At 37.2% G+C, this 21,969-nt stretch overlaps 1 protein-coding gene across 2 annotated transcripts in view; it reads left to right on the forward strand.

The window, feature by feature from the left end:
* Positions 1 to 11,099: 11,099 nt before the first annotated feature.
* The window catches only part of Nep2 (M13 family metallopeptidase neprilysin 2), an 18,947-nt gene continuing 8,077 nt past the window's right edge, over positions 11,100 to 21,969 (forward strand). For both annotated transcript variants that reach the window (XM_026814936.1, XM_018027295.2), the window contains exon 1: positions 11,100 to 11,438. In XM_026814936.1, coding sequence (XP_026670737.1) covers positions 11,407 to 11,438 — 32 coding nt within the window. In that variant the 5' untranslated portion in view covers positions 11,100 to 11,406. The remainder of the gene's footprint in view (positions 11,439 to 21,969) is intronic.

A 21,969-nucleotide genomic window follows, 5' to 3' on the forward strand; every position in this document is an offset into this window, starting at 1 on the left:
CATTGTTTTTATGTAAGGATTCATACAACCTTAATAATAAATATACTAAAAGAGCCACCACGAGTGAATGAAATGATTGATAATGAAGCATAATTTATTTGCTGTAAACTTATGTCAATCGTAAATGCATTTTCTTCAAATCATTAGGCGTAAATTTTGTCTGTCTACGAGCACTAAAACGAGCTTCGTAATAAATTTCCAGACGTCCACTGAAATGTAATGCGTACGTCAGTGATAGAGGGTTGTAGGTGTACGACTGACAGAGTCTCGGTAAGAACCTTTTTACGCGAACGGGACAGATTTACTCCTCTTATTCTTCCTTAATCGGTGAAAGGAAAAAAAGATTATTTTCGAAAGCGTTATTGGACCGTTTACGGTGCATTTGTGACTTCAATTTACCTCATTAGCATCGCCTTCGGCATTCCTATATAACGGAACACGCGGGCATGTACGAGAGGCGCAGGTATTATCGCTGAATGCGTTCGAACACGAACACTGCAATTTACACTTTGCGTACAAGAAGATTTGTTAAATGAAAATTGCCAGAGTCACGCACTACCAAATTCCGCGATTTAAATAAAAATTTCATATTCGATATTTCGCTTTGGCATCATAATCGGGTTCTCAGGAAAATATTCTGACCTCATACCATTCGTCAAAATTAAAAATAACGTTCGATGAACAAAAAAAGTGTGTCTCTCGAAGCACCATTTTTACATACGATCAGATCGCTGCATTTGATCTCGTGTTAAGATATAATGAACTCGCATTCGGCGTGAATCACGCTCTTTTAAATCGGGCATCGAAAAAAGTATTTCCACGAATCGTTCACCGTCAAGTTCCCAATCGATTACGTAGGAGAGCTCTCATTTTGTATGCAACGAAAAGATTGTAAACTCGGGAGAATTCGATGACAAGTTATTTCTTATGCAAATACGAACTAACGCGTCAGACGATCGACTCGATTTCTGGTTTGCAATCTTAAGACTGTACGAGCCGTAAGAAGCAGAAGGCAAAAGTTTAAGAAATGCGTTCAAAAGCTATGTCCAATATTTAAAGTAATAGCCATCTGCGTCTATTTGATATACAGGGTGTCTCAAACCACCCCTACACCCTTTCTAAAATTTGGAAAAGTGAGCTTTTGAAGATTTGAAAATATATTCTCTACTAAATTGGACCTGTCCTATCGAATGGTAATATTGCCGACTTTTGCTGCAGACCGGAATTTTTTTTTACACCGGAAGTCCATTTTTCAAAATGACTTTTTTAACTTTTGTCCGGTCGAAACTGTTTCATTCTTGTTAAACCGATTCGATTCATTTGGATTTTTACTTTTTCCGTCTTCTAAAGATCTAATTTATAGTTAGATAGCCTTCTTGTTTCGTCTAAAATCAAATTTCTGAAGTTTAAAACCCTGTATATTGAAGCATAAAGAACGAAAACGATTTGTGTATCAAGAAGTATTCGTAATAATTGTGTCCCTGACTCTTATTCGTTCTTAGTCCTCTATCTGAATCAGAACGGACAGAAACAGAAGGCCACCCAGGCCGCGTTATAAATCAGTTCCGCAATACAAATGTTTCACGATCGCTTCCTCTTATCGGTATGCATGTACTTACATACGTTCTGAATCTATCGTGCGCGCATCGCAGCGCATAATGCAGTAATGCACGTGTACCTGTCACTGTGTGAATCTGCGAGCCCCGTCCGTGAAACTTCAACGTTGTAATCGGCGAGCGAAGCGCAGGAACACGTCTTTCGGCATTGTGCATCTAATCTGTGCGATCGTCGGGTTGCTTCGTAAACATACGTCAGTCGTAGAACGACGTCGTGCGTCGGTTGTTCCGCGATTATTGGGAAGAGAACGAATGAATATATTCATCGCGTGAACGAGCGTGATGGTTCACGATGAATTCATGTCCTGATCCTGCGCGCGAACCGCGAAATCGAAACGCAAATTGCAATTAAATAGGCAACCTAATGCGAGTCAATCGCCGTGCATGGAACTGTGAAAGTGCAACGAATCGCGGGGTGTTTCTTAACTCTAATCTAACAGGTAGAAGCCTTATCTTAGACTGAGCATGAACACTTTTTATTTAATCGAGGAAAATTGGATGATCGTTCAGCATTATAATTAACTTTTAACGGATTATGCTATATAGGGTGTTTCATCTGATTTTTGCATTTTTATTTGTGTAAAAAATGTCTCAGAGGAGGCTTGAATGGTGGCATATTCTGATAATGCCTCAATCGATGCAGTTGAAGATTCTTTATAATTCCTAAAAAATTCCTAATAAAGATAGAAGATTCCNTATTTATACTTAGTGAAACATTAAAAAATTGATAACGTTTATTGCAATAATCGAATACAAGTCTTCGGCCATAAAAGATTAAACTGATGCATACTCGACCTGAAAAGACGAAGACGTTGTTTTCGTTCTAACTTCGATATTTAACGAGTTACGTATGATTATTTGGCATTTTATTGATTTTGACAAAATCCGACCATCCCAGCGTCGAAACGGCGAACTTTTGGCAAAAAATTTCATTTTTCCTTAATTACTCTTAAACCGTTGAATCCACGGGAAAATTGTATACGACTTTTCTTGTAGAGGACGATGAGATCTACAATTTCTGTATAAAATTTTTTCGCTAGCATTAATATTTAACGAGTTATTGACGAAAAACAAAAAAACAGTTTTTTGCAAATTACTCGTTAACTATTGATGCTAGCGAAAAATTTTTACATGGAAATTGTAGATCTCGTCGTCCCCTACAAAATGACCCTATAAAGGTCCCCGTAAGTCCATCCGTTTGGATGTTATGGGCAAAAAACGAAAATTTCGCAAAATCTGAAGGGGTACCCCTTGGAAAAATCTCGGAAAAAAAAAATTTTTTTTTGTCACGTCCAATCAGGACGTAATCCGAATTGAATGTATTCCAAAGTTACCGACTAGAACGTACACCGAGGTAGCACTGTATTTACAAAATTCTTTACTTATAATTCCAAATGATCATCGCACCACCCACATCCGAAAGATGAGCCGAATAGTTTCGACTAAAAGAAGAATATACAGAGGCGATCTTCGATAAAACGGTCACCGCGACCTGAGCCTAACGGGATAGCCTCGATAAACTTTGGCTGGAACATTTCGAGCCACTCCTAGTCTCCTAGTAACTGTGGACGTATACCGAGACCGGACTGTCTACGATTAGACAGCATGAACATAATCGGGAGGACTCGACTTTTCCCACTTAACGTCAGCTTCTTACACTGCTATGAAAATAATGTTTGCTGAAGTGATTAACAGTTAATAGCCGTTTACTTCACGCTGCCTGTTCGCATGACAAACATCGTGCATCGCATTATGCAAGATTAATACCTGATATATATATATAAAAAAAAGGGGAATATAAAATCAAGCAGAATTAATTGACTGTAACTGATTTATAAATTTATCAGCGATCAGTTTTAGATCGTCCAATTAATTTAATATGAGACATACAGCCGCCACGAGAGAACAGATAAGTTTACGATCATTGTACGCATCTCTCTTTTCTCTTTAATGCTGTCCATATAATTGTCACTACTCGGATTTACATATTCGGTTAGCCCCACTATCTCCAAGCTGCGCGAAACGGGTTTGTTGTCTCATGAACTCAAGTAGGTCCAGTCGATGTCAACTGCGTCGAATAGTGAGATTCGCCCAGCCCGGAAGACATCTAATTTGCATTCTGCCAATGTACCGGTCCGGCGTCATAATGAGCGCAAATTACGAAATGCTCGATCAACAGTACCAGCGAGCATTAAATATTCCAGATCACAGACGAGATCCGGCGTATCCTGAAATCTCCGCAGGCTTCTTTACATTACCGCCTGGTACGCAGGTATAATTAAAAGTAGAACGAGCGTATAATCCGGGTAATGTGCTTAAGCAAACCCAGTAATGTAAACGTTACGCAAAAAGAGTCCCGGCCGACTGCTCGTTTCCTGTTATCAACGCGAACTCCGAAGTGAGTCGGCGTATCCCGAAGTTAATTACGTTACGCGAGCCCGCCGCGGTCGTAGCCTTTAATTTTCTAGGCTCCCGTGCCCGCGTATGTACGCGCCTCGTGCAACAGTTATAACTGTATCTCCGAAGTCGTTCAGGATTTTCTTCGATGAGAATCACGCGATCAGGCCTTGTCGAACGCCACGTGAGTTCACGCGTACGAGCGCTCTTTCACCGGCTCGCACGCTCGTATTCTCTGCCGGGTGAGAAATCCAGGACGATGCGTAAATTCAACCGTAAACAATTTCGATCGATAGTCAACCGCCGACCGAGAGTCCCGTTTTTGGAATGATCATTATTGGACGAGCGTACAAATGCCAGCATATTCTGCATGGATAAATTTTTCTTTCGTTTGGTTACACTGTTATTGTCATTAAATAAATCACAGTCAGGCTTTTCTCAAGTGTTTCTATAGTTACATTGAGAAAGAGAGAGAGAGACAAGATTTCGCAAGTACAGTCTTAATCATAAGTTATCAGGAAGAATCTAGATAAAATCATTGATAGATCATAAATCTGAAGATCTTTATATAGCGTTCTTCATTTAAATAGCCTGGGGTAAAAATTGATTCATGCATCTAAGCTTCTGTTAAAGAAAGAAATCTTGGTGAAAATTCCAGCTTACTAGTTAGATAAATTAGTAGATAACGTTAGTTTATATTGATGTACATACTTGGAAAATACGTTGTTATTGGAAATATAACATGAACTCGATACTTTGCAATAGATCAGGGAATAAATATTTACAATCCTAAGTTTCGTCATTTTACATATCTGTTATTTTATTTATATTACATAACACTTCTTTAGAAATAATTTGTACTGACGAAAAAATGATGTATAGATTAATTTGGGGGATCCTTACTAAGTCTTATTATTCAATAAACCCTCCTTCCACTATGATCACTGCTGAATTTTCTCCAAAGTAATATGGGAGGCTATCAAAATGAAAAGCACTATCATTAATGGTATTCTATTTAAACCGACTGAATGAGAAAAATATAATTCGTACAAAGTTTATTTTAATGAAATCGATATAAAAAAGGGTGTCCCAGTATTAGAGAGGGTGACTGAACATGGGAAAATAAGTCGGAAATATATATGATAAATTCTTTTCATTCGAAGCTTTATCTTCAAGAAAATCAAAATCGGGCGAGACACCCTGTATACTTATTGTTCCCATTTGATTCTCTCGTGCTTTTCGTTAACTGTCCGACTTATGAGCAAGAGTGTAGATCCGTAATACGTCTGTGGTGCAGATAGCAGATGGACGCAATTCGCGACACCCTTTCCAGCCCATGGTTTCCACGACAATTTAGATTTCCCTGACATCGCGGCCGTTTCAACGTCACGTTAACGGTATCTCCGATCTCCAGCCAGCATGTGCCTCGGCTCTACTACAGTCGTAACTTTCTTCTCGCCGCGTGATTCCGCAGACGTTATAAAAGAAACCCCTCAGCTACAGGAATTATGTAATGTCGCGTAATAAACTTCATCTGGCCGCGTCTGCAATACACAAGGTTTTACTCAAGATCAAGAATGCACAACGATTTTCTTCATCGCCGTTTATCAGTTTCAATCTTGATGGACGCAATAAGAAATTATAAACATACAATAAATTAAACGTCGTTTAAGTGTAAAAATATTTCGAAAATTTACTAGAATTCTTACAAATAACGAATAATAAAAAATCTTTTAATCGTAAGAATTACGACACTGTTGAAGTCCCTCCTTCCTTCGGCGGTGGCAATGCCCGTGATCGAACGCTTTTTTTCCTCGCGTAGCTTTCAGCGTGAAGTGTCAACCAATAATCGATGGGATTGCTTTAATTAACGCCGACACACTTCTCCAGACGTGGTTCACCGACCCTATTTCAGTCAGACTTCTTCGCGCTTGGCTCGCCAGGCATCTCGAATTGCAGAGCCGCGTTCGCAAGGTCTCGTGTCGATCTTACGACGAACGTAATGTGAAATACACAACACGCAACGATTCGATCAACTTTAAGCATTGTTATGAGAGTATTGCGGACGCAGTCGATAAGCTAATCAATGTATTACTCGAACCAAGAGCTTATAATTGCTGATGCCCTCGATTGAAGCCTGTTATCGCAACGATTTTGTTGTTTCCTTTCGAGAACTGTGATGCACGATTACTATCAGTCGACGTAACATCTGCATTGATTGCTGCAAAGACTTATTAAATTAGGAAATTATATGAAGCAGATCTTCAGTGCTATTTGAGTTAAATAAATTATATTTTTATATGTACTGTAAATACATATGTACAAGACTTGGTTGCAAAATATTAGCATTTAACTCGATGGAAATTGCAGCATAAGATAATTCTATGAAAACTTCATTTTTATTGTAAAAACAGAATTTTAATTGTTTACGTTAATTGATTTATAATAAGGAATCGATAGGACAGTTTTTATTGAGGTTTGTGTTTTTGAATATCGTGCAAGCAATTTGGGTTAATATAGAGCATTGCAGTAGACGTTGAAATATCTCTTCGAGCACGTTTTAATACCACTACAACGGATAGCAGCGTAACTTATACACGGGCTGCATTACAACGTTCCACGTCATAAAGAACAATTTCTACGAATCGAGAAAAGAAGGTGGAGGTCAAACAGATCAGCAGGTACTGTCGTGGGAGCGAAGGAATATTACCTTCATTATTGCGCTATCTTCAAAAGTTGATAAATATTCTGCATAATAATTGAGATTAAAAAATAATAGTTATACATAGTTATGATATTTTGTAATATCGTAATTAAAAAAGAATAGAAATTGTTCTGTTTATTTCGTCGCGTGCTACGTTTCCTGATTTCCTCAGTAATGACACCTGCGTGCATCGTAGAGGAAACGACAAATTGTACGATGCGCACAGATTTGCTATCGTTAAACGCTTCAAATTCACTTTTCAAAGAGATTCTCTCAAAAGTGCGATTTTTAATCCTTGACATAGTGAATCGTTTTCAAGACATGACATTCAATGTTGCAACTAAATTGGCCATTATGAGTGGAAGATATTTTACAAAATAACAGAAACGAACCAAAGAAATGATATTTTAATGTAAATTTAATGGAAACGTCTCCAAATGTTTCAACAGTCTGAGTCTTATGTGTTATTGTCTCATGCGGCACATATTTCACGAAGAAACTCCGTCTGCAACAAAGGAACAAGGTTGTGCAGAATTCATTTGACTTGCACGGTCACATGATAATCATTGAATTGAATTGAGCCTAGAACGGTGCGCGTTCGATTATAATTTTTCATCGCATGATATTGTCCCATATTTGTGAAACAGATTTTATTGACTGTGCGAAAGATTCATGAATGAGAATTTATTTCTGGATGCATTAGTCTAATTGTCAATTAAGGAGATTATGTTTGTTCGACGAATTAGTACGTAATAGCCTAATCAGTCAATTGTTAGTACAATTACTAACATAGGTATTTGTCCTCTTTAATTATTCAACAAATCAAAATAGAACTCTATTTATGTATTAATTAAATCCTTCGATTTGAATCACTGAAAATTGATAAGGAGTATGAAATTTGATTTCTGTGTCACGTTTCACATAGCCGAGTGCTTCAGCCAGGTTCTTGATTGATACGCAGTTCTATGAGCGTATCCTATGTAGGTTGAAGCCCTACAGTTTACAGAGTACGGAGTTCCACAGCCGTTTCTGGGACACCAGTTTTCAAGTTTGCGCGCAATAGTTTTGAAACGCGGAACCTGGAAGAGCGGCGCGTTCGTTTCTGTAACTTCCGGCAACTCGGCCAAACGCAATTTTTCACTCTACAGTAATTAAGCAATAGTGTTTAACAAATGAATCTTCTCGGGAAAATCAATGAATGAAACGTAACTTCTAAAAGAAATAATTTTTATCCTCACTCCCAAGCAATTAAAAGAGCAGAGATGATCAGATTGAATTTATTTATGGTCCTCAAGACTGCCTCTCGTTTTTAATGTGTACAGTTGATACTTCATGCTCGTTTATTGTATAAGATATGCCAAGAAAACCGTACGATGAAGCAGGTACGACGAACCGAACGTTTTTAATAGCTACTTAATAATGCTTATTATTTCACGAAGGTTATCTGTTTTTCTATCATGATTGATTTGTTTGGTAAACGATTATTGAAGCTAATCGATTATGTCGCTTATCCATTGTCCCTCACAACCAGTCGGAACTAGTTTCCTCGTTAATCTTCTGCACACGTTCCTTCGTTTTACCATTTTTTTATATTAACTGCATTAAATTAAATTGTAATTATAGATGTAAGTGCTGAATGCAATTTTTATTTCATTAAGAGAATCCAATTCTTCTCGTTATACAATAAGTGTTTAAATTTCAAGCTTGTAGGAATGCAATGAAAAGAATATTGTTTATACGCTGATATGTTAATTCAGATAATTCAGTGTATAAACGTAAAATAAAACGTCATTGAGACACGTTTCTAGACATACAGTGAGTGTCAAAAGTGAGTATACACTTCGTGAACACGACATTTATTTAACAATTACTAGATATATATTACATTTATGAAAAAGTTATTTGAAAAACATAAAGTGTACATTGATGCTAATTAAACGTAAAAAATGTAATTATCAATCTAATAAATAATATTTGAGATACAGCATAAAATAGTTGAGGATGTGTAAAAATATGTACACAACTAATTAAGAATGATTTATCTTCGTTTATTAATAAAATTACGTACATTTAATACTTTGTTGGTCCACCTTTAGCCTCAATTACGGCAGCTAATCGTCTTGGCATGGATTCAACTAACTTACGTGTTGTTGAAACAGAAATATCGTTCCATTCGATTAGTAGTTCGATTTTAAGGTTTTCCCTGTTCGTAATTTTTATTTATTTTTTACAAATCTAATATTTCCCTCAAATTCTCTATCACTTTAAGGTTTAGGGATTGTGGTGGGGAATTCAGTTGATTTGGAGCATTTTATTGCAGTCCTTAACAATCTTTGCTGTATATTTAGGATGTCGATTCGTTTCTTAATTTAACAATAGGTTTCCTCATGTCTCCTGAACGTTTTTTACTCGTAATTCTATTTATGTTCTTTTCTGTACGTTTTTCATTCGTAATTCTATTTATGCACTGAGAATTTCAAAGTAATCAACACTGATTACACGAATTCACGCTTGTTCAGAAATTACTGTCTATGTAAGTGCTGAATGCAATTTTTATTTTATTAAGAGAATCCAATTCTTCTCGTTATACAATAAGTGTTTAAATTTCAAGCTTGTAGGAATGCAATGAAAAGAATATTGTTTATACGCTGATATGTTAATTCAGATAATTCAGTGTATAAACGTAAAATAAAACGTCATTGAGACACGTTTCTAGACATACAGTGAGTGTCAAAAGTGAGTATACACTTCGTGAACACGACATTTATTTAACAATTACTAGATATATATTACATTTATGAAAAAGTTATTTGAAAAACATAAAGTGTACATTGATGCTAATTAAACGTAAAAAATGTAATTATCAATCTAATAAATAATATTTGAGATACAGCATAAAATAGTTGAGGATGTGTAAAAATATGTACACAACTAATTAAGAATGATTTATCTTCGTTTATTAATAAAATTACGTACATTTAATACTTTGTTGGTCCACCTTTAGCCTCAATTACGGCAGCTAATCGTCTTGGCATGGATTCAACTAACTTACGTGTTGTTGAAACAGAAATATCGTTCCATTCGATTAGTAGTTCGATTTTAAGGTTTTCCCTGTTCGTAATTTTTATTTATTTTTTACAAATCTAATATTTCCCTCAAATTCTCTATCACTTTAAGGTTTAGGGATTGTGGTGGGGAATTCAGTTGATTTGGAGCATTTTATTGCAGTCCTTAACAATCTTTGCTGTATATTTAGGATGTCGATTCGTTTCTTAATTTAACAATAGGTTTCCTCATGTCTCCTGAACGTTTTTTACTCGTAATTCTATTTATGTTCTTTTCTGTACGTTTTTCATTCGTAATTCTATTTATGCACTGAGAATTTCAAAGTAATCAACACTGATTACACGAATTCACGCTTGTTCAGAAATTACTGTCTCTAGAAAACCACTTTACTGGACTATCTTTCATAACAGACTAACTACTTTTGCTGTGTACGTTCACTTTTGACGCGTTCCTCAGGAACCCACTTCAATAGATTCGAAGATAGGTGTTTGGTCTTTAAACACTGTAAACGTACTTCAATTATGTGTGTGTACATACGATTGTGACAGTAAAAATATCATGTACTACAACATCAACTTCAATTTTTGCAACGTATGCTTTAAATATAATGTAGAATCTCATATGTATGGAGTGTATATTCATTTTTTACTCTCACTGTACGCGTGTCTACAGCAAAAATATTTTTAGGCCACAGAGAAGGTGTGTTCAATTGATATCGTTGAAATGGAAATGCGTAAGAATGAGGATGATCAATCTGGAAAATGTTAATCACTTCTGGATTTACTCGTACTCTCTTTCAATGCACATTACACGTCGACGTTCATTGGCATGAAATAAATGTTTCCGTGATGCATAGTAATTTGAACGTCGGGCTATGTAAAGGAAGAGAACAATTTTTTCGATGCTTCGGAAATCACTGACGCGTATAGCTGGTATCATCGTTTTATAGTGAATGACTGAACGAAGAATCGTTAGCGTTAAGCTCCTCGCAGTTGATAACGTAAATAGAAAGAATTACAAGCAAGTTTAAGCCTGAGGGACTTGGCTAAAATTCGTTTGCGTTCTTCTCAGAGAATTTAATACCTCGTATTTTATTAGTCGAGGAATTCGTCGCGCATCATTCGTTTATCGGTTCCTTTAAAATCGACGCCTCCGTACGTTTCTCGGTGGAATCGTTGATTTTTTGGCAAATCGACGCACCTTTCCGCGAGTGCGGAAAGAGGAAGAGGAGAGCATCGAAACGCGGGGCAGTCGAATGGGAACGAGAAAGAGAACGCGGGTGAGGTAGGGAGAGGGCGTTTAAATACGAGGAGAGACGCGCGTGCTCCTTCAGTCCGGCGCCAACAGCCCAAACCACCGATTCATATCCGGACACCGAAGAGAGAAGGGAAAGGAATTCTCGCGGAGACGAATAAAAGAAAATCCAATAAAAAACAAACGGAAAATCGATCGGCGAGCGTCTCGAGCTTCCAGGAGTCCCGTGTCGCCTCTGCAGAGAATTAGGAGTGAGGGCCGTTCGTAGGAGAGACTAGAGAGAGAGTGTGTGCAGCGATGTGTCAGTGAAAAGTTGTGGCGCGAGAAAACCAAGAGGTAGAAAACCCAGAAGACTGAACGAGGAACAGAATGACAAACACCATGAAGCAGACTGTCATTAAGTAAGTTTTCATTCGTTTGATAATGAAAGAAAGAAAATCAACGAAAATTGAAGAGAAAATTTTATGACAGAGAGATTGTGTTGTAGAAAATTTAACAATGTTATTTTATTAGCTAGCATAGATGTTTTGTAGGGTAGCTTTGTTGATGTTCCGATTAAAGCACACTTCAAATCACGTTGGTAGAATTTTAGATAGGAAAGACAAACGTTTACTTCGCTGCACTAGATCCAACCACCTTATCGTTGATAGCGACGTATCAGAGCAATTAAAGTAGTAGCCGGCTAGGTTGTTATCGCGAAACTCGCTATTATTCAGTCATCATTTACAAGAACTTGTAAGTGCAGTAAGTGCACGGCGGCGATAAAATCGAATGACTCCACAAATAAGCAAAGGCCGAACAATGGAGTCATTAAAATGAGGAAAAGAAAAATTGGAAAGCGAACCTAGCTTATCATCTACGAACGTTTAATACTCGCTGGCCCGTTTAATGTTCGCCGATGATTTTGACGCCGAGCTAAAAAAAATAATCACGACATTCACTTGCGTACGATTCGAGATTAGATAGAGTTATAAATAATGATCGTCTCTTAAACAGGTTTCGAAACTCGCATTATCCGCGAGCATGGCTTACTGTTTTTACTCGAATTTGCTCTCACGAACTCTCAGTTATCTCGTTAATCCTCCTAATTTGGTCGTAGTTAAGAGTTTTTTGTTGAAAACGCTCGCCGCACGGGGCAGATGTTGGCAATCGCGAAAGGAGATAATGATCGATTATTATCAAGACAGAACGTGTTAACGAGCCGCGAACACGTTAAAAAGCTTCGGCTAAATGGTTAATTCAGTGATATCATCCTCAGCGTTTTTACAGTTCGCATCTTCATCAGGGTCTTGCGCATTGACCAATTAACTTAACTCGATCTAACGTCTTATATAAACAAAGTGTTCGTCCCTCCTCTTCGAGTGAAATCTCGTGATTTCAATGCACGCCGGGATTCTCGTGATAAAACACGCCGTCCAGGCGTTGATGTTACGCCGTGGTTGTCGTCATTGTAACCGCGACCTTTGCTAGGCGAACCTTTAAATTCATCCGTAAGCCCATCCGCGGGTCGTCCGTTTTCACCCGAAGAATTTCAAGGTCGTACAAATCGTGCTTATCGGCTACACCTTATGCTCTTTCAAACTCCCACTCACTTCCAACATCTATTATAATAAAACAATTAAGAGAAAAAATGATAATATCGTTTGATCCCAATTTTTAAGTCCAATCCTTGCCGTCGTACCTCTTGTTTGTAAAACAGTCAGGGATAAAGGTTAATGAGAACCAGTAACACTTTCAATTAGATCAGATCTTCTGCACTCCTTCGTCTTCGTACTGCGGGGGAAATCGGAGCTAATGGCAACTACCGGCTCGTGGCTAACACCGGTTCACTTCCTAGTTGACAAAACCAATTAGTGGTACGTTACTAACGATCTTATCACGGCGAGAGAGTATGTTAGGTCCCTGAGGGTTCGGCATCCGTCTAAATTAAACGACGCGTTGCGATCGATAAAAGAAAATGCCCACTTAACGAAATGCATAAAACGATCTAAGAGCGTTCTCAGATTTCTTGGATCCGTTTCAAGGTCGACGATTTACCTTGACACGTTCGCTTCGTTTATGGGGGATAAATCGATTCGGTTTTATACATTTGCATATACGTACGTGTTTTATGTTTACCGGAACGGCTGAGGTAATCTGTTGATTTAAACGCGTTTTACGGCCCAGTTTGTTAACGCGACACGTATTTCGAAAAGAGGAAACGCACGGTGAACGTACGCGGCGACGTACGCATTGATCGGGTCTTAAATTCGAGCCACGGTGAAAGTTCTACACAGCAAGTTCCATACTCAACTCTATTACACCCCGTGCCGCGGGAATGCTTGCGGGTATAGATCGATCTCGTCGAACGGAGCTTGACATTCACCGATTAACCGGCATCGTTCTTATCCCGTCGCAAATCTAGTAGAACTTATACTATATTAATATAGGACTTTTATTATCTTACTTGATCCATGTTTCAATCGTTCTCGAGTAGACTTGGAAAGGTTAATGATCAAAGAATGTACTTAATGTGATCGATGTTTAAGATAAAAATTAGATCGATTTTTGTTGTTGCTTTCTTTAAAGATATTTTAGGATCTTTGTAAATAACAATTACCTTGTATAGCTGATAATTTGTTTCTGGTTATCTCGTTTAGTGATTTCAAAGTCTAAAAACACGAAAAGGCTGAGATCATTCCATTTTGAAATATTCCAGCACGTATGACTTTCGAATTTGTATTTTGAATTAAATGTCATCTCTCTAATTTATATTTCATCATCAGAGTGAGACCCTCGGTACAATAAATAGATAAATTATTTTTTTTCTCTAATAGTGTTAAGTTCTTCGATTGTTCATTAGAAAAAAATTTTATATTTCTGTATGCATTAGACGTACACGATAAATTTCATCTCTCTAATTCTTACTTTCATCCTACATCTTACGATTAAACTGACATCCTCGACAAGAGTGGTAAATGATTTTTATTCTCTCCTAGTTGTGTTAAGTTTGTCGATTGTCCATAAGAAAAAGTTTGTATTGTCTCGGTTCAATCGGTTTTCCCACACGAGATTTTCTCAGGCTGTGAAATGAAGTATGTAAAAAAAGAACTAATAAATGCAAACAAGGGGAAAGCAAATAGAAAGTGAAAACGTTCTTTGTTTTAGGATAATTACTATTGGCATTGTATGTAAATAAATTCTTTTCTCAATCATTCATCGATCTCATAATGCATAGAGAACAATCAGTGTTAAATCTGTGAAAGCTGTCACACCGAAAATGGATGATTAATTTAATTATTTTTTAATCACTAAAAGCACATGTGAAACTAATTTCAATAAATTGAAGTCAGCATGAGCGTATTTATAGCCGCGATATTTCGCAATACATAAATAGCGGTCAATAAATAAAATTCGGAGTGTGCAATCAGGCATTAAATTATGTAAAATACGATCTCTATCGTAGAGATCGGGGAGACTCTAGGTAAATATCGGTACAATAAATAGATAAATTATTTTTTTTTCTCTAATAGTGTTAAGTTCTTCGATTGTTCATTAGAAAAAAATTTTATATTTCTGTATGCATTAGACGTACACGATAAATTTCATCTCTCTAATTCTTACTTTCATCCTACATCTTACGATTAAACTGACATCCTCGACAAGAGTGGTAAATGATTTTTATTCTCTCCTAGTTGTGTTAAGTTTGTCGATTGTCCATAAGAAAAAGTTTGTATTGTCTCGGTTCAATCGGTTTTCCCACACGAGATTTTCTCAGGCTGTGAAATGAAGTATGTAAAAAAAGAACTAATAAATGCAAACAAGGGGAAAGCAAATAGAAAGTGAAAACGTTCTTTGTTTTAGGATAATTACTATTGGCATTGTATGTAAATAAATTCTTTTCTCAATCATTCATCGATCTCATAATGCATAGAGAACAATCAGTGTTAAATCTGTGAAAGCTGTCACACCGAAAATGGATGATTAATTTAATTATTTTTTAATCACTAAAAGCATATGTGAAACTAATTTCAATAAATTGAAGTCAGCATGAGCGTATTTATAGCCGCGATATTTCGCAATACATAAATAGCGGTCAATAAATAAAATTCGGAGTGTGCAATCAGGCATTAAATTATGTAAAATACGATCTCTATCGTAGAGATCGGGGAGACTCTAGGTAAATAAATAATCGATGGGGAGAGAGAAATAAAGTGATCAAAACTGGCGCCACGGTTGTTTACGAAAAGTTCACAAAAATAAAAGTCTACGCCGGACACACGACGCAGCCAGAAAAACTCTCCGAAATAAACTTAGTTTCAAGAAAAATTTACAATAAAATCAGAAAGGAATTGTACAATACCTGGCAACAATTTACGATGTAAAGAGCTTCTAACGACGGTGCAATAAACTCTTAACGAGACGTTTGTGTCGTGATAGTAATTATTTCGAGCTAACGCTTTTACGAACAGTGTACACCTGATACGTGATGATACACGGTTGCGATACAGGTACAGGCGAACATTATTGCGCTGGCCATAATCAACATCGACGGCGTGGTACGGTGCCATGCAGCTCGACGAAAATTTCATAATCGACGTTTTAATTAAATTCGTTCCTGTTTAATAAACGTGCCACGAAATAAACCAGCAAGTTCCTTCCACGAACTGTTCGATCTCCTACCTCCTCTCTGTCCCCGTAATAAAATAGCGAGCCACATTGGTTTCATTTTCTGTTCATTATTGCTCGTTGAATAGAACAAGCACACACATAAAAGGACATAATATCCGCTGATGCTTTCCCTGTTTTATTTTCATTCGCTTCCTTCATTTGGACGCGTATGATTAATCCAGCGTACGCTGCTTTGAAGTAAACGTCGCACGATTAAACGACTTTTTCAGAGATACGGGAAAACGTGATGTTTCACGTAGTATCTCTGGCAAAATTATATACTGTTTGTTTTTGAAGTAATTTCGTAGTAGGGAAATGTTTGGATAATTGATAACGTGAGATAACGAAGTTAATATGTACGTTTAACGCTCAGTGTTTATGCATAAAACGAAGGAACGTACTGTTAGAGTTGTAAGAATTATTCTTAGAGTACAATTGGAGCGAGCTGCGGTTTTTTTACCAAAGCCACGTTTTCGCTGCAGCTTTGTAACGGAACAAGTGAAAGTACTCAACTTGTTTCAAACGAACGACTCGGAGAAAACCTCGTGATCCTAAAATAAAGGAGAGTCAAAGGGATCCACGTTTAACTGCTCTTTAAACGTCGCGTCGCATGAATTATGAAAGTCGCACGGCGGTGTTGCAAGCGTTTCGCGCGATTCCATGCGAATCGAAGAATAATAAAACATACGTGTGCTGATGCGCCATATAAATGTTTATACCGAACACTCTGAGTGTATGTTTGTCGAATATTACGATATTATAATATTAACACTATAAATGTTAGACAGTTTTTATTTCATTTCGCCTGATATATGCCATGGTCGATTTCAAATTACGCAGGGATATTTATTTATAGGAAGGACATAAAGTTGCGTTTTATCGAAATAAAAACTGAAACCTTATTATTATGTGTACTCATATTCTTACAGTTTTAATAAGAAACCTGCTTTTAAACCGGAAAGCAGACATTGCTAAAAATTATTCTTTCTTTATTTATATTTTTTAGTATTTCAAATCTGACCACACCTTCCTGTCTTTTTTTAAGTTAGTCTAACCAAGAGAATTATTTAAATAAACTCGTTGAATTTCTTCTGTCCCAGTTTCAAGTTATATGCACGCAGCATATATTAGACAAAAAAGAGAAATGTTCTCCCGTCTCTGCTACGCGGTCGTGACTGAATTGCGACGTTTTTCGTTTAGGTAGACACCTGCTTGTGCATAACCGGTTGTGCTCACCGCAGACAATCATTGTCTTATCAAGTAGACTTTTTTAGCTCCTGCGTAAAAGGCGTGTTACTTTCTACAGGAAGTGACTTTTCCACGTAGGCTTAATGGCTGATACAGAGCAATAGTACAATCGTTATAACTCGATTGATGTTGCAATTGTAGGCATAAATATTTCATTTCTTGACACCTTAAAAAATTCACTTGGTAGCAACAGTGATATATGATATACGTAGTAAGTTTTATTGAATATTTTATACCTAATTAATTTGAGAATTTGTGTAATTATTAGACACAGGAAAAATACACTATAATTTTTATTATAAAATCGACTAACTGTTCTGAGTTCGGAGAGTGGACACTCTTTTGTAAGAGTGACTTAAAATCTGTCGTAAGGTATCTCGGCTCTTCCTGTTGCTTTTCACTTCCGCGATAACCATTTGCAGTCACCTTGGAACCGCAAGAAATTACGCTCTGCGGAACAGGACATATCACGAAGGTGGTCAACGAATTTGTATTCCGCGTGGCGAACACGAGCTCTTTGGTTTCCCTATCGCGTTCACCCTGAAGAACGGGCGATCGAGGTCTCCCCCCGGATCTCTCGAATTCAGCCAAAGAGGTTGCTCGGTCGAGAGGCCCGGGTCGCGGTGGATTAATTGAAAATCGAGGATGGACATCGGTGGCCTGCGTCGAAGCCACAAGGCCTCGTTCTTGAATCGTCCGACGCCCACGTTGACTCCTCAATGAGAAAATTGACGAAACTACGTCGCGACGTGAACTTTTTAAGAACCCCGAGCGATTACCAAATTACACGTGGCGGAGTGTAATCCACGCGAAACTGGAAAATTGAGGAAGCGTGTTTTAACCCGCAGGAATTCGCAGAATCGAACGCTAATTCCAACCGCGCGCTAAACCACATCTACATTCGAGGAAATGGGATGATCACATAATTTGCGATAATTGATAGTTGTAATTCATCTTGTGATTATAAAAGCGTGATTAGGACTGAGAAGCTTAGATCTTGGAAGCTTACAATGTAGATATTAACGACTTGAGTCCCCAGCACTTACGTTCAATGATTCCTATCAGAAATGATAGGTTCGCATGTTCCTTCATACATTTTATTTATGTCTTTCAGCTACAATTTCCAACGAACTGTATTATGAATCGAATCATGATTACCCATAAAATTGCCATATGCACATTTCGACGTACATCGTCTAAGCAACTTGTTCAACGCGTTTTGTGATCAGACATGATTACTCGATCACTGATGCGGCAAATTTGGAATCGATTAGACCCTTAATTTCGACTTCCCGAGGGCGAGGCTACAATATTAGAGAAGATTTCCCTTTGCCTCTCTAATGACTCACTAACTACGTCGTCAGTCCTAACGATGCTAAATTTTTCAGAATTTGTATTAACTATTTTTCTACATATCACCAATTATTTATTCGTCTTTTATCATCCTTTTAAGGTTTTATTAGAATATAAGAAATAATTTAAATAATAGCAATTAATATTTAATGATATACATCAAATTTTGATATAAAAGGTTACAGAAAACAATAGAATTCGTTAAAACCGACTAAGGTTTAATTAAAGCGAAGCTGTGCAGAGTTTTTTTAGGGTAGTTTAAATGAACTAACTTTGCAGATTCACTTCAGTAAGCCTACAGTATGTAGTATAGTGTTAGCGAACTTTTAATTATCAGATTATACGATATAAATTCCTGTATAGTTTTTACACGTGGTGAGTCAGATTATCTCTTCGCTTAGTTCTTGGAAGTACATTTTCCCTGTTGGCGAATATTGAAAATTCAACTGGAAAGGAATTCCTAAAAGATTTCTTTTAAGATTCTTGAATAACGACATGTGTATTTAAGAATCTTCAATTGTACCAAGATCTCATCTCACACAGACGAATGTATCCTTCACTTGAATGGCACGTACGGTACAAGAATCATCATCCTGCATACTCAAATAAGCGCGGTTAATTCATATTCATTTCGAGTCCGGTTGAACAAAATTGCTTGAGAACTCGTTCTAAAGAGGGAAGTATTACGTGGACGCGTTCCCTGTTATCGATCCATCGATCTTCGCTGGCTCGATCACCGTTTCGTTCGCAGAAGGAAGTATGTCAGGGTAATCGCAGCCAAGTTCTTAGACTGTAAGTAGGGTGGTATCGCGCTAGATCTCATGGCATTGTTTAACCCTTCTGCGTTATTTGGATTGATTTAACGCGGACCGAATATCCGGCACTCAGTAAACCAGATATTCTCCTCATTTTCCCAAGTACTCATTCAACTTATAGAATATTTTTTATACTAAGTGATTTATGTCTAATTAAACTTAAAAACTATTACATGCGACGTTTAGTCTCGGAGGTGTTTTATTCAATATAATAGCTGCGTGGAGGATTAATGGCAGAAAAGTTCGATTAAGTACAACGCGTTACGGAAAGATTTCCCTCGGTCTGGCATTTGAGTTCGCAACGGGCTGGTTGTTGACTGCAAACCGTCTTGATGCACGCCGTCCCTGGAAGAGGTCAATACACCCGTGTTGCACCGCCTCGCAAACCATATTGTACCCACGTCGTCGCGTCAGAGAAATCGCAACGGTACAACCCGATTTACTTAGTCCTCCTGTCTCTGTTGGCACCGGATTGCGCCCGGCCACGTGTGCATAGGAAGGAGGATCACGACGTTCATTTACAATAAGAGGCAATTCTAATTAAAATCCGATTGCTCCAGTTACGTGGGAAGACTATTAAGTCTTGTCGTAAAACTACTTACGTTAGACGCGGCAGTGGCAGGTTTCGCATAAAAGATCGCAGCCTCTGATAATATTCCATAATCACTGCGTACACTATTTTCCTTGGGAACTATTAATGGATCATAGTTTTCATTTTGCGATTAAAAGGAATATTTAATCGTGGGATAATAACAAATGAATTCCTGGACGGTGAGTCAGGTATCTTTGTTCATCGGCTATAAAAGAAATTTTATCCTTCGTGGTTACCGTGGGTCATCGATAACTGATGCCAGTGTTCATGGACAGCATCAAATATGCAACTATAATACNAATTATAACTTCAGCAATATGATTAAATTTAGTTTTTTTTATTCCTTATAAAAAACTTTAGAAATGGTCATTTTAGTGTTAAGGTTGTATAAACCCTTACATGAAAATAATTACAAAGCATTGAAATTTTAACAGCTACTAGACATTACATTAATAAAACACAAAATTCTGTCGTCTCCTGTATTTTATAATTGGTGCTCGCCTGCGATAAGAAGAGAGAAAAAAAATTCTCATCATTCATTAACAATTTGTGAAACTCTCCTAAATACGAACTCAACCTGCAGATTAGCGTTATCTACGCCTCGCGATAATTGTTGTAAGAGGAGGACGAAAACAATGCATGTATGCAATTACGTTTCGGTTTCGACTAAATACCGTATAAAGCGAGTAAGCATGAATCATGTAATTGTGCGATCGTTACCATAAATCGCATAACATGACTTGTGTAAACCCATCGAATGTGGAACATCTGCGTATATATCTAACAGTATTCACCCATTTTTACAATAAATACTTCCACCGAAAATTCTGTTAATAGAAATAAAAAGAAGTTCAATTATGCTATATTGTTCACTTGATTATCTTAGACGGAATATCTTATAAGCAAGCGGTCGAACCTAGTTAGCCTTGGACTTTACCGATGAATGCTATATGTCAGCGTTCGACGAAATTGTTTAAACATACTGAAAATTATTTGCAGAGAACTACTGATGCAATAAATTCGAAACGCTTCTTAGGATAAAAGACTTTGACTCTGTGTAAAGAACATCAGAAAAAGCGTATAAGTTTTTGTAATTATATTACGTAGATACACAACGGTTCACGCTTGGTCGCTTGTTTCAACTACTTTTCACTATCGAAAGGTAACAACGTTCTATATAACGCCGATCTGAAAGTGTACCGCGACTGGTTTCTGCAATCTATACTCACAATTATTTATATTAAAGAAAAAGACTGGAAACATTTCTCGCTTGGACGAAGGAAAAGTTTTTACAATAAACAATTTTATTTATTAATTAATTATGGACGCTAGCGAAAAAATTTATATACAAAAGTTGTAGGCGCTGACGTCCTCTACAAGAAAGATTCTACAAATTCTTAATATTTAAGGATGTATAGACTATAAACTGAAACGATGCTAGCATGTTGAAATTGTTATTATAAATTCCTATTATTATTAAAAACTACCTATAAAATTTTAAAGTGACAAAATTCGAGTCCTCCCGATTATGTTCATCCTGTCTAATCGTAAGACAGTTCGGTTTCGGTATACGTCCACAGTTACTAGAGTAGGAGACTAGGAGTGGTCGAAACGTAGCCAAAGTTTATCGAGGCTATCCCGTTAGGCTCAGGTCGCGGTGACCGTTTTATCGAAGATCGCCTCTATATATTCTTCTCTTAGTCGAAACTACTCGGCTTATCTTTCGGATGTGGGTGGTGCGATGATCATTTGGAATTACAAGTAAAGAATTTTGTAAATACAGTGTTACCTCGATGTACGTTCTAGTCAGTAACTTTGGAATACGTTCAACTCGGATTACGTCCTGATTGGACGTGACAAAAAAAAAATTTTTTTTTCCCGAGATTTTTCCAAGGGGTACCCCTTCAGATTTTGCAAAATTTTCGTTTTTTGCCAGTAACTTCCAAACCGTTGGAGATACGGGAAAATTCCATCAGACCTTTCTTGTAGAGGACGACGAGATCTACAATTTCTATATAAAAGTTTCTCGCTAGCGTCAATAGTTAACGAGTAATTTGCAAAAAACTGTTTTTTCGTTTTTCGTCAATAACTCGTTAAATATTAATGCTAGCGAAAATTTTTTACATGGATATTGTAGATCTCGTCGTCCTCTACAAGAAAGGTTTTATACAATTTTCCCGTAGATTCAACGGTTTAGGAGTAATTAAGGAAAAATGAAATTTTTTGCCAAAAGTCCGCCGTTTCGACGCTGGAATGGTCGGATTTTGTCAACAT

Source organism: Ceratina calcarata, unplaced genomic scaffold, assembly GCF_001652005.2.
Source record: "Ceratina calcarata isolate Rehan_Ccalc_2016 unplaced genomic scaffold, ASM165200v1 scaffold419.2, whole genome shotgun sequence".
NCBI lineage: Eukaryota > Metazoa > Arthropoda > Insecta > Hymenoptera > Apidae > Ceratina > Ceratina calcarata.